Source organism: Ictidomys tridecemlineatus, chromosome 1, assembly GCF_052094955.1.
Source record: "Ictidomys tridecemlineatus isolate mIctTri1 chromosome 1, mIctTri1.hap1, whole genome shotgun sequence".
Lineage (NCBI taxonomy): Eukaryota > Metazoa > Chordata > Mammalia > Rodentia > Sciuridae > Ictidomys > Ictidomys tridecemlineatus.
In genome coordinates this window covers 147,356,259-147,370,774 of record NC_135477.1, presented here as the reverse complement: position 1 = coordinate 147,370,774, position 14,516 = coordinate 147,356,259, and the positions used below count along the sequence as shown (strand labels likewise).

Genomic DNA, 14,516 nt, shown 5'->3' with positions numbered 1-14,516 from the left:
ATGAAAAAACAAATATTTTGATCTCTCCTTCACTCACACTCCAAAAACCACCTGCTGCAGTAATTTTGATTCAATTACTTCCCTCTCCCTTATGGGCATTTACCAAATACCCAATCATTTGCCAGTTATACTTTCATAATCTCCCTCAAATTCCTTTAGTCTATTTTTTTAAAATAAACTTTTTTTCTTTATTTTTATGTGGTTCTGAGGAGGGAACCCAGTGCCTCACACATGCTAGGCAAGCATTCTAGTGCTGAGCCACAACCCCAGACCCTCTTTAGTCTATTTCTAATGCTAACTCTTTGTTCACATTCAAATTCTTTTTCCTCATTAACAGGAGTTGTCTTAATAGTCTTGCTACCTGAAACATCTCCCACTGACATTTATTTTACTAGGTGCTACTGGAATAATCTTACTGAATTAGTTTCACAATTACTGTAGCTCAAAAACCTTTAGTGACTTCCACTGCCCACCAAATAAAGTTCCAAATTCCTTAACCTTCTACTTGAGATCTCAGTAACATGATTCCAACTTACTTTTCCCTAATTAAATTTTCATAACTCTTAACACATATTACTAGTTATTTGGAATCCAATACATATTGCTAGTTATTTGTAAGCCAATATTTAGTGCTAAGAGTATGACCACAGATTACTGACACTTGATTCACTATTATTTCACCAGTTAGGTGCCCCTGGAAAAACTTAACCTTTCTGAGATGAGCTCCCCAGCTACCTTCTCTGTGGAAGGCTACTGAATGGCTCCAACAAGAACATTTTAAATGTGTCTTCTATAGTGTGTAGCCCATAATAGGCATACTTCTCTGTTCCATGTCTCTGCCTATTTGTTCTTACCTGAAGTGTCCTCTTTTCTCCTCTTGCCTCTCTATGAGACCAATAAGGCTAATCATTTTATCAACCACATGCTTTTCTTTATCCTTTTTCCTACCTAGAAGTCACCTCTCCCCAACATTCATATTCACTTTTACCTTCTGGATAGTAATAAATAATTATAGCTAACGAGATTCAGCTCTTTCCTACTTGAGTTAAAGTAGCAGAAATTTAGGAAGCTCCCAACACTCCGTCAACAAGTGAGGGAAGTTTCAGTTACTAAGAATGCTACATGGATAACATATGTATACGTCACAACTCTCTTCAAAATAGTTATTAATATCATTAACTGTGCAAATACTATATGATAGAGTAAGGGTGAAATAAAGGTGTATATTTTGCAAGTCTGTCTTATCTCCCTATCAGGGGGCGGGCATACTATTAACATTACTATTTACCAGAATCTAAGTAAGCCCTTTATGTGCATTCTTATAAGCCCTATAAGGCAGTTATTATCAGTAGTTCAGTCTTTTTTAATTTTTTTAAGAGATAAGAAAATGAGGCACAGATCAATTTATACTAGGTCAGAGCTGGAAAGTTACCAGGTCTGGAATGGAACCTTGTCTACTTCATGCCAAAATGTACATCCTTACAGACTATGAAATATTAAATCAGATGCTATAAGGCAAATCACATTTGCAACATAAGCACCAAAGACAAAAGGCACCTTTCATTTGGTATAAAACTAACAACCAATGAAAGAGAGAAGAACACTAATTTTAATCAAGAGAATATATATTCAACGGCAATAACTTCTATTTGTTTGGAAGGTGTGAATAATCTTAAGACCACAATGCTGAAAAGGAAAAGTTGCATCATTTTATGATGAATTTCAACCACAATGTTACGTTATATGAAGACAGCAACAAAGTTTGTCCCACTGCTATGCATCTGCAAATCATAAGTGTTCTGCACAAAGAAGGTGCTCAATAAACACCTGATGAAACTGATAGTGAACACTGGGAAATAAACATACTGTTCAAATGGCTCAAATTCACATAAGCCAATTTGAGAGCAGGAAGTGACAATTTCAGGTAGTGTTTTGCTTGTTTATTTTTTAACTAAATCATACAAACTGGTGAAAGAATTAAAGGAGCTAAAGAAAGCCTTAGTAGAGAAGTTAAGACTTCTTAGCTGGGTGTAGTGGTACATGTCTGTAATCCCAGCAGCTTGGGAGACTGAGGCAGGAAGATCACAAGTTCAGGGTCAGCCTTGGCAACTTAGCAAGACCCTGTCTCAACATAAAAGGAAAAATAATGGGGATTGAGAATATGGCTAAGAGATACAGTGTCACTGGTTCAATTCACAGTAATTCAAAAAAAAAAAAAAGGAAAAGATAAAAAGGAAGAAAATGGGGCTGGGGATATAGTTCAGATGGCAAAATGCATGCCTTGCAATGTACAAGGCCCTGGGTTCAAACCTAAGCCCCCCTCCCCCACCAAAAAAAAGAAGAAAGAAAATGTCTAGCCTGGCACAGCATCTTCCAGAATCCTTTTCCTCTCTCAAGATTCAAATCAAGATTCAGGTGAGTTTTAAAAAATGGGTGAAAAAAGCTGAGAGACTCAATTGCCCTCTTTAGCCTTTCTAGTTTGAAATTTCTTTTTAAGTAACAGCTTTCAAATACCTTCTTTTTATAATCAATGTTTTATCTTGTAGCATTTAAACTCTCACTTTCAGAGCATATGAAGTTAACTCAACAGCAGGTTCAATGTCAAAGACTAATTTTTCAAACCAGATCTGTGCCTCTTCATGGAATGAGCCATAAATTCTATTTCCACAGTAAAATCTTCCACACGTTATATTTAGTAAAGAGACTAAATTTAAGCCTAAGAACACTCACAATATGCTAACCTCAATTTGAGGCTAATAATCCATGCCAATTTATCACTTTTCAAACTACCGATCTCCCCCCCAAAAAAAAATTACACAGTTAACTATTTTAAAATGAAATTTGGGATATACATAATCTTTCAATTATAGCAAATTGTCTCATCTTCATCAAAAACTGATTAAATCATTGCAAAAAAAATTTATAAAATTACCTATTAAATCAAAATATGGAGAACACGTAAGAAAATTCAAGAACAGCAAACACACGGTGTAGCTTAATAAGTCTCCAAAAGTGACCCTCTTTATTAAGCTACAGCAATCCATAAGTTGCTCCAATTCACAACTTATGAATATTTTCGTAAGTAGCTCCAATTTGTGACTTATATGAATCTACAATGACTATCATTTCAAGATCTCAACTGACTTATATTTCTACCATTGAAAATACTTTCGGGGCTGGGGATGTGGCTCAAGCGGTAGTGCGCTTGCCTGGCATGAGTGCGGGTTCGATCCTCGGCACCACATACAAAGATGTTGTATCCGCCGAAAAATAAAAAATTAAAAAATTCTCTTTAAAAAAAAAAACTTTAAAGTTCTGCTTCCCACACCAGTTTTGTTATTGATACTTGGGCAAAACTCACAAAACAATCAATAAAACAGATGATATTCCTTTAAGATACTTGTGATGTATCAGGTCTTTGTGATGTAACAATCTAAGGGAGGAAAAAAAAGGTTTAGAAAGCCAATACTTTGTCCTCTTCATTTGAGCATAAATCATGGAATGCCCTTTTCAAATGTCAAAACTAATCTAAATGCCTTCTCTGCATTCTACCTTTCCCCACACTGTTGCTACAGCTCAAGTATCTCTGACTAAAAAAAAAAAAAAAAAACCCCAAACTAAACTATGGGTACTTTAAACAGGGTTTGGTCCTAATTAATATTCAGTAAACTTTGTTGAATGCATTTAATAATGAATCTAAGAGTTCCTCTTGAAGGTTGTTAATAAATACCAAATAGGACTAAAGAACAAGTTTCAAGTTGGAAAGGACCTAATCAACTATAAAATAGAGAAAATAAGTTGACTTACCAAGGTTACAAGCAAGATCTGAATCCACATTTCAACTAGAAATTCACATTTTGTTGTTGTCCACCTCTGATCCAGATGAAACCTCTCCCAGTATACCCTTTCCAGTCTGTTTGCTTTGCTCTCTCAAGAGAGCTTCATGAGAATATTTATTAAATCATTTAAAATTTAAATAAAGACAATTTCTGCACTGAAAACCCTCTATTAACACACCACTAAAATATCATGCCATATATTTTGAGGATAAAATAGAAAAGAACAAATGGCATATGCCTACTTATAAAATAATCCCAAACCTCAATGTATAATCCCTTCAGAAAATAAGAGTACTAAGGCTTGTTTTTAATGGAAACAAGTTATGTTCTTAAATTAAGTCTCATAAAAAAATGAAAACAAAAATTTTGGGGGAAAATTATAACACAAAATTAAAATGTTAAGACTGTAGGGGCTGGGGTTGTAGCTCAGTGGTTGAGCACTTGCCTCACATGCACGAGTCACTAGGTTCAATCCTCAGTGCCACATAAAAATAAATAAATAAATAAAAAGAAATTAAAACTAGTGTCCATCCACAACTAAAATCAAAAATGTTAAAAAAAAAATCTTAAAAAAAAAAAAGACTATAGACTACCCAAAACTGGATACCACTATAACAAATGGGTTTGGCCAAGGGTTTTTTTCCTCTTCGTTTTGTTCTAAAATGGTAATCCAAATACTGCAAAAGGAGCTTTAAATTATAAGTGGAAGAAAAACCAGAATGTGCTTATCAATAAATCTCAATAAATCATGGTGTAGCTAGGCAACAGAAGACCACGCAGGTATGATAAGAGTAATATGTACAGGTAAAGATGTCTTTGATGTAAAATATACATTTATGCATATGAATATTATATATATAAAATGATCCTAGTTTTGTTCTACAAGACTATATATATAAAAATTTCATGAAAATAAGCGCTATAAGAAAACAAACCAAATAAAGGTTATTTCTGGACACTGCAAGTTAAAAGCTAAGCTAAAAGATCTTTTCTTATTCTGACAATCTTGAGTAAATTACCTAAGTTTTAAGTCTGTATATGAATCTGAGTTCATATACAATTGTGCAAAACACAACAGGTTTCCTTCCTAGAATTACTGGGAACAAAAATAAGTGAAATGATGCATATAAAGTACTTACCACAGTGCAAGGCACATAGCAAACTTTCAATACTATTCTTCAAATAGTAACAAAACTTAAGTGATAAATGCAGACATCATATGGAGAAATTGAGAAATACTATGCAGGAAAACTACTAAAGAAAACAAAGGGGAAAATAGCAATACAATGGTTGTCATAGGTCACTAATACTGTATTATTATATATGATCTAGCTTTGAAATTTTTTCAGTAAAATTTTGAAAATTTGCAGTAAATTTAGTTGTTTACCAAGGCTTTTTAAAAGCCACAAATATGTACATTTTGTGTATACTAGGATTTGAAAAACACTTGTATTGAGAAATGCTGATTCTCATTATCTAGCACATTTAACTTTAGTAGCTATTGCGTCAACTAAGAAGTATACATTTGATAAGAACACAGCTGAAAGGCTAACCATCACCTCATGTTTTAAAATAGCAAGAAATGGAAGAAGCAAAGTCTACCAACAGAATATTCTAAGTTATAGCAGAAACTATGCTATGGAACATTATATAGGCATTAATAGGTCTACTTGTCTTTATATGCAAGAATGTTTATGATATAAACAACAAAAATATTAACGTAGGTGCACACAAAAAGGATGTAGCTAGTTATACACTTAATAATGATTACCCAGGAAAAAGACTTGCTCATATTAGTAGGACTACTTGCTTTTTTAGTCTGTTTTACAAGCAGTTATTGAATTTTACTTTAAAATATAGACCAGCTCTAAAAAGCAGTGAGGTTTCGGTGTTTTATGTTCCCTAGCAATACTGAAATATTTTCTGTGACTTGAAATGCAATCCAAATGTTATGCAATTCTTTAAATGACAAAAGTAGAAATTACATTTTTTAGGCCTTATGCACTTTCAAGGAATTATATCCCCAGCCCCTTCAAGGAACTTTTTACTTGGGAAAAATATACGTAATGTTTTCTCATGAGACAACCACACATCTAAGTAACCTGCAAAAAGACACTAAGGAAAAAGCATTCCTGGTCTTCACTGCCCTGTTTCAAAAGGCCAAAATAGAATTGAGAGGAAATTTTTCCCAACGAGACCATACTATAACAGTGATAAAATGGTTAGTATGAAAGAGACTTACTCTTATGGACAAATGTTGTCTTTGGGGGTAAAATCCATATATTGTCTAGATGCAGTTATGCTCAAACCAATCTAGAATCTAAAAACCCACTTACAACCAGCAAACACAAAAATCAAATTTAACTTAAAATGCAAATTTGAGAAGCTTAAACACACTTAAAAGGTAAATAAATAAACCTACAAACCAAACAACTGACACTATTACTTCTAGTCTTGGGAGAATCATAAATTCAAAATTCTCAAACATCCTTAATCCTTTAACCTTGCTAAAAATAAAAATAACTGAATTGGGTTTAAATATGAAAGGTATGTTCAAAATCACTAAGTTACACAAAGAAACAATTAGTGTACTCATTCAAATTTGAGTTAGCTCTACAAACCTTAGCCATTTGTAAACTAAGACTTGAAATCATTACCATCTTTAAAAAGCCTTTACACTACTTTCAACATATTACTTCAGAATTTACACTAAAAAAAGTAACAAAAACAACAAAAATATTTACATTAAGACAAAGAGATTCATTTTAAATTTATCTCCCAAATTAAATTTTAGGCACAAAAATTGTACTCAATATTGGCTATGTTCTGCACCACCTCCTACCATTGATTCTTGAATCTGATGTTGTGATCAGTTCCCATAAGAAAAAAAAAAGTTGACCTACCCATTCACCCATCCAAAAAGCAACACATTCCAAAAACATCCACATAAAAACTCACAAATCGAACCCAAGAAAGAATAAATATCACTATGTTTTTTCTTTCACTAGATGCCAGTCCAGGTTATAGAAATTTTTAAGGGTAGACATGATACCAAAATGTTAATATACCACAAACAGAATAGGTTGATTTTCTAATTAACAGGACATCTTTTTACATAATTCATTTGCCAACTTTTTATGTGTCACTCTGGGACTACAAAGTGATAATATGCTTATTAGACTAAAAAAAAAAACCTCCAAAAAATAAACTATTCCAACTGATCCAGAAGTAGGTCTTTCCACCAAAATTAAGTCAAGGAAAATGCTTAACAACAAACATTGAAAATTTTAAGCAAATCATTTTCTGAATCCTAGTGGCCCCAAATGAAGCTAGACCAAATTATTAAGCATAGCCTATGTGTAAAAAAAATAAAGCAGAAATCTAAGGAAACTGTATAACTATTTGACAGCAAAAGATTTCAATTTTTTTTAACTTCTCTCAATGAACAAACACCTATCCCATTTGTCAGAGGTACATCTATATTTGTGCCAAGCATTAGCCATCCTTTGTCAAAGCAACTATCCAGAAGCCATAACCTAGACTACCAATCATCTCTTTAAAAGTAAAGCCCAACAATTTTAAAAATTTTGGCAAGTATTAGACCTTGGGAATTAGTGACAATAATTAAAAATGTGTGAACATTAAAATATTCTTATACTTTAAAGCCCAGTTTTCTCCTTTCCAGAAAATTTCTTAGAATATAGCTTTGGGCTTCCAACTTCAAGATGAGTCCAATATTTTAAGCTAACATAAAATCAAGTTAAGTACACTAAATTAATAGTCACTCTGAACCCGCCCACCAGGTTATACATACTCTCACTCAATCATGTAAAGAATTGAATTCTTTATTTGTGATATCCATAAACGTTGCTATTCTAGATTTCTATCCAGGAAGGCAGTTTTCTCCTATTATGTTTTTTTTTTTTATAAACAACAACTTGAATTCTAGCGCATGAAAGGGCTACAAATACACATTTGTTAACCAAGCAGAACACAGATATTTTGATTTACAACTTGCACCTAAGATACCAGTACACACAGCTGGTTCATTAGTTGTCATAGCAATTTGGGGCTTCTGCCCAAGCTATGTATAGCAGTTTACATTTTCAAATCTCATGTAAAAGAAGGGCGACTGTGATAGGGACTCATAACTACATTTCTGTGAAGCCCAACTTAGTTACAAGTAAATATGTAACTTCCAAGTTTGCACAGATTTTTGACTGCAAACCTTCTAAATCTGATGCAATTGTCCTGAACAGATTTAACAAATTATTTTACAGCTATACTGTCATTCTGCCATTAGATGGTGCTACAAAGACTGGGAGAAGGATTTTCATGAAGACAACAGTTCAGTTATAGGAAAAAAACGTTTTTAAACCTGCTCTGAAAATACAAAAATGCATTTAGTGAGGGTAAAATATAACCCTTATTTGTAACCATTCATTACAGACAAACCAATAAAAGGGATGAAACTAGGCCATCTGAAAAGTTTTAAACAGTTTATATGAATGAAAACACATGCTTAACACAAACTATTTCGTTTAGAACTACACAGTACATACTTTTAAGTAAATTCTCATAGAAAGTGACCAACCATGGCCAGATGATAAGCAAATCGCTTAGTACAAGAGATGGATGCACAGAAACTAAGATTTTTTAAAAGCTACATCCACCACTTTAAAAGTTTTGCCTGTAAGGGATAAAATTCAACAAGTCACTAGCAGGGCAACTGGAAAAGAATAAAAAAAAAACCCACAGGACCTTTTAAGTTTCTCAAAGTACACATCAAGAATTAACACGAAAAATCTCAACTAATATCCCTTAAAACGGTACGGAAAGGATTCTAGAAAAAAAATGTTGGACATGTACGGTCAAACACAATGATTTATTAAAAATAAAACGTAAAAATGATTTTTTTACATATGCTTCCAAATTTCAGGCATGGGATCCAAGTAGGTTTCATAGAAAACGCTGTAGCCAGGTATCAAGTCCTTACAACAAAGTAAACTACCCCCTCCCGCCCCAACCCCCGCCCAGGTTTTGCTACAGAATCAGCAAGTTCACTCCCTCCCCCCCCCAAAAAAAACACAAATTAAAACAAGACATTTTGCTAGTATAAAAACGACCAAGGTCCAAGTAATAATAAAAAAATAGAGTCCATCAATGACTGTAACACAAAAATGTGTATGTGGGGCCGAGTCCATTCTCGCAGGGAGAGACAAGAGAGGTGGCAGGCAAACAGGGGAACATCCCCCAAGGGTTAGCAGCCTTAGAAGCGGCTCCCCCAAGGGCAAAAAGGAGAAGGCGGTGGGAGGGGGAAGGGACTTAGGAGTTGACCCCACCTGGGTTGTTGAAAAGAGCTACCCCTATAGCCACTCCCAGACATTTTCAATTTTTTAGAAGGAGCTGCCTCCATAGCCACCCCCACCGCCATAGCCGCCTCTGTAAGGTCCACTGTTACTGCGACCGCCCCAGCTGCTGCCTCCGCCTCCGCCTCCGCCGCTCTTCATCGGCCCGTAGGAGGACTGGTGCTGGCTGTAGCTGCCGAAACCGCCGAAGCCGTTCCCGTAGTCGCTTCCCCCGTAGGACGAGCCGCCTCCGCCGCCTCCGTAGGCGTTGTAGCCACCGCCGCCACCGCCGCCGTAACCTCCGTAGCTGTTGTAACCGCCGCCGCCGCCCTTGGACAGGCCGTTCTGGTCTCGCCCACCGCCGCGGCCCCGGCCGCCGCGACCACCGCGGGAGGAGCGAGAGCCGCCGCCGCCGCCGGCGTGGATATCCTCCTTGGGGACCGCCTTCTTCACCTCCACGCGGTGGCCCTGGATGGGGTGGAACTTGACCACCGCGGCCTTGTCAGCCGCGTCGTGGTTCTGGAAATACACGAAGCCGAAGCCGCGCTTCTTGCCCGACTGCTTGTCGGCAATGATCTCGGCCTTCTCCACTGTGCCGAACTGCGAGAAGTGCTCGATCAGGTCGCCCTCGGCCACGTCTCCCTTAAGGCCACCGACAAAGAGCTTCTTAACCTTGGCGTGGGCGCCAGGCCTCGCCGAATCCTCCCGGGACACCGCCCGCTTCAGCTCCACCGTGTTGCCGTCCACGGCGTGGGGCGAGGCGGCCATGGCGGCGTCGGCCTCCTCCACATTGGAGTAGGTCACGAAGCCGAAGCAACGGGAGCGCTTGGTCTGGGGGTTCACCACCACCACGCAGTCCGTCAGAGTCCCAAAGGCCTCAAAGTGGCCGCGCAGGCCCGACTCACTCGTCTGCACATTGAGGCCGCCGATGAACAGCTTACACAACTGGGAATTCTCCATCTCCACCGCTCGGGCCTTCCCCCCGCCCTGCGAGCTCCGGGGTTTCGCCGTCGCCGCCGTTATCGTTAGCGGAGGCCTCTTCACAGCTCGGGCCCAGCCGTTGCTGGAGCCGCCACCGACGGGGAAGGGAGGAAGGGAAGGGGAGGGAAGGAAGGAGAAGAGGAAGGGGGAGGGAAGGGGAGAGGTGCCGGCTAGAGGGCGAGCCGAGGAGACTGGAAGACAACCAAGGCCGCCGCTACCGCCACCTCCGCTCCCCAATCTGGGCACCACACAAAGAGGCCGCTGAACGCGCGCGCACCCTCCCCGAGGCGTGCGTCACCAGCGACGTACGGTAGCCCAGGGCTGCCAGCCAATCCCCGCCTCGTTCTCCTTAATCCCGCCTACCGCGCCGCAGCGCCGCTCTCGATCACGGACTCCCCGCCCTCCGCGGTCTATTCAAGCCTTGGGCTTGGTGTGCTTCCACCGCTTTTCGTACCGCCCGGCTTTCATTCCCTGTAGTCCCAGTGTACCAGGACGAGGGACTCTTCCTGCGCTCTGCGCACCTCCGCGGTTCATTTCCTTCCAGCCTCGCGGCTGTTCCCACTGATTCTCCCCCTCCCCTTTCCTTATCCCCTCGCCCAACTCCGCAGTGGCGTTCGCGCCAGCCCCTTGAGAGACATGTCAGTTCAGCCAATCACCGCGATCCCCTTGCACCCACTTCCGTTTTCGGCGACCGCTGGACGGGCGCGCTCCCCGGTGCGCGCTTCCCCCGGCGCCCCCTGTGTGCAGAGCCTCCCTGTCACCCCCGCGCCTCCTCCCGCCTACGGCTTGACAGGGGAGGGAATGAGGGGCGCGCTGGGGGCCGTTCCCAACGGATACGGCCTGGGGCTCCACGCGCGGGCTTTTTGAAAACTTGACTGTTGGGGTTGGGGGCCTGTATCCACCCGCCGCGTCTGGGCCGGCCGGGTACACCTGGCGTACCCGCCCCTCCTGTTCGCACAAAGATGGAGGGCAGAGGCCTAGTCCAGAAAGGCGGTTATTAACCGTTTACAGTGGGCCTGACGCGTGGTTAATCTAAAATATTTGACACGTGGTCCTGTGCAAAGAGAGCCCGAGCCAGGGTGAGACAACAGGGCGCCAAAAGCACCTCAGACCTTAGGACCCCGACGAGGCGCGAAATCCCCACAAACCTCCTGCCATCCTTGAACCCTTCGCAAGGTCCAGCAGACATTTTCATTTTACCTCCACGAACCCTTTAAATGCTTTATTTAGTTCATCTATGCGCTGCTTCCTTTCAACTAAAATGCTAGCTTTTCTAAGCTGTGGTATCAGACCTAGGGAATTAAACAGAAGAATACTCTTTACAAAGATCACACACCCAGTTACTGCCTTAAGAATCCTCACTCAGGCAGGAAGGAATACAAAAGATAATCCATTAATTGAATTTTTGGGGTGTCAACAAAGATACACGGAAGGGGACTTAGCTATATGAAGTGTTATGTGACCAACAGCCTCCAAAGCCATGTGGAAAATATTGAAGAAGGGGAATTCATATCCTGAAATATTCAGGTATAATTAAGAGCAGAGGTGATGTTGCACTGAACGGCAGAGTCAAAGGCTAGATAAGATCTCCATAGGGAGTTCATCTGAGCAAAATTTGAAGGAAAACTTCAAGAGCAGGTGGTTTGGGGTAGAAATTAGAAACGAGGTAGGTTGAGGGTCTTTGATATTTTCTGTCTTAAAACTTAGATTGAGGAATTTGAATGTTATGAATGTATAAATGGGCTTAAGGTTTAGGGGGAAAGTGGAATCTGGCTCTATCACTTTATGAACAATCAGTTGTGTGGCTTTGGGCAAGTTATTTAGTCTTTCAAAAATATAACTCACTGGGCACAGATACTCAGGATATTTAGGCAGGATCTTTGGAACCCATGAGTTCAAGGCTGTCCTGGGCAACACAACCAGAACTTATCTCAAAGGGGAACAAAAAAGGAGGGGAAAGAAAGAAAAGAAAAATAAACAATTTTATTTTCTAAAATGGAACTAATGAAAGACCTCTTTCATGTGATAAAATTAAGTGAGATATTGTATGTAAGCATTATCCTAGTAAGTGCTTTTTAAAAGTTTGGATCTGGTTTGTCCCATAAAAGTTCATGTGTTGAAAGCTTGGTCTCCATCAATGTTCAGAAGGGGGCTTTTGGGGAAGTGATTGGATCATGAGGACTCTAATATCATGGATGGATTAATCCCTGAAAGCTATATCTTGACCCCAAGCCTTTTTCCTTCTGCCTTGCCCTGTGGTCTAAAGCAATGGAACCAGCCAACCCACCCACCTGGATCTGAAACCTTAAACCAAAATAAATCTTTCCTCCTTTTAGGTTGTTTTTCTCAGGTACTTTGTCAACAGTGATAGAAAGTTAACATGGTGTGGAATTTATCCTGTGGGAGTATGGCAATAAACAGTAGACAAAATTCTGTCTTCATGAAGCTTACATTCTAGTGGGGAGAAGCAGACAATAAACAAGAATGCTGAATTTCATGCTAGATAATGATAGGTGCCATTGGAACAACTGAAAGAGGCAAGGATAGTAGGAAGCTATTAACTTTATTATTACACGCATACACACTCATATACAAATCAAGTTTGTCGGAATTTCCTACTTGATTGATAACAAAGAAAGGAAAAAAATAAAAGGATAACAGTGGAATCTGGAAGCATAAAATGCCAACATGATGGAATAAAATCCAAGAAATGGAACTCTGATTTCAGAGAGGTTGAGAGAGATGATGAAAATAGTCATAAATGTGACTATAGCTCAGATGAGACATACAACCTTAAGAAATTTATTTTATCGTCATTCAAATGAAAGAGTGTAATATGAATTCCTGAAGTAATAAAGACTATAACTTATTTTTCTACCTAAATTAGAATTCCGAAAGTAACAGTTTTCTGCTGTATTGTTTTAAAATAATAGTCTACACCACCTAAGTGGGGATCCATTCATGGTTTATTCTTTATTGACTAAGAGCTCCATAGAGGTATGACTGGTATAGACCATACATATAAAAGTGGCTAAAGATAATGGAGAAAGCAAAACATATTTGGGAACATTAAGAAAGTCAGGATAGGGCTGGGCGTGTGGCTCGGTGGTAAAGTACTCGCCTGCATGCGTGAGGCACTAGGTTTGATCCTCAGCACCACTTAAAAATAAAATAAAGGCATTGTGTCCACCTATAAAAAAAACATACTTATTTGGAAAAAAAAATGAAAGTCAAGATAAATGTAATATGATTGAATTTTAAATTTCTTTTGGATAGGTAAAGACAGGGATAGTCTGTAAGGAATATAAACACTGCAATTGCAAAAAGGCAATCAATCTTCTACCCTTCAGACCATTTAGTAGGAAAAACGTTTTTCTACTTTACTTTTTCTATCATCACCTAAGTTTGTTTACTTTGTTTCTTGGCTCTAACTTACTAATAGGTGCTTCAGCCTTCCAAAACAAACAAACAAAAAATTAAAAATATAACTGAAATATAGACATTTTATTCCTATCCATCCTGTAAACTTGATTATAAAAACCTAATTGGATGTGGTAGTTACACAACACTTAGAAGGGTCTATTTTGTTGAGAGCCACAGAGTCGGAATGGCCCCTGGCATTTTGCCAGAAGTAATGGTTGAAAGGCAAGCCATTAAGATGATACTGGATTGAAACAGGTTGTGTATTCAATTGTATATAGACCCCTGCTGTCTGCCTCGGAGCCCACTACTTTGAAGTTCTCACGGGGATTCCTGGGGAGTTTGAGTTGGTTGGTGAAGTTCCGGTGGAGGGAGTTCCGGTTGGTGTGTGGTGTGCCTAGGAGGGCCACGTTCTCAGGAGTTTGGAAAATAAAGTTTGTTCCTGCTTGAGTGGCTCGTGATTTGTGCCCAGCCAGACTATGGCACTATTTTACTGTACCTAAATTATACTCAGAAAAAGAGAGAAAGAGAGAAAAAGTGAACTGAGAAAGAAAGGGAAAACTGTGGCCTTATGTATTTCCAGAAAGCATCAACTCTGATTTTCTCATTTAATCAACTTTTTATTATACTCAAGGTTTGTTTTTGTAGTTGGTGTTCTGTTACAAACTAAATTATGTCCCCATACATACCCAAATTTATATATTAAAGACCTAACCACTAGTGCCTCCAAATGTAACTATAATTGAAAATAAGGTCTTTAGAGAGATAATTAAGTTAAAATGAGGCCATTAAGGCAGAGCTTTAATTCAATATGATTTATAGGAAAAGGAAGAGACTCTAGGGACACACATACACAAAGTAGGGACCATTTAAAAAGATAGCAAGAGGATGGCCATCTGTGAGCCAAAAGGAGAAAAAAAAAACTCAG

General features: G+C 39.1%; 1 protein-coding gene across 1 annotated transcript; it reads right to left on the bottom strand.

Moving 5' to 3' along the window:
* Positions 1-8,705: 8,705 nt before the first annotated feature.
* On the bottom strand, positions 8,706-10,459 carry Hnrnpa0 (heterogeneous nuclear ribonucleoprotein A0). The gene has a single exon (XM_005333209.5). It carries the CDS (start codon positions 10,145-10,147, stop codon positions 9,236-9,238), a length of 912 nt encoding a protein of 303 aa, XP_005333266.2. The 5' UTR covers positions 10,148-10,459; the 3' UTR covers positions 8,706-9,235.
* Between the last annotated feature and the right edge of the window lie 4,057 nt (positions 10,460-14,516).

What these genes read in the sequence shown, in the direction of transcription:
- Hnrnpa0 (XM_005333209.5), bottom strand. Translation starts at nt 10,147, where the DNA reads ATGGAGAATTCCCAGTTGTGTAAGCTGTTCATCGGCGGCCTCAATGTG.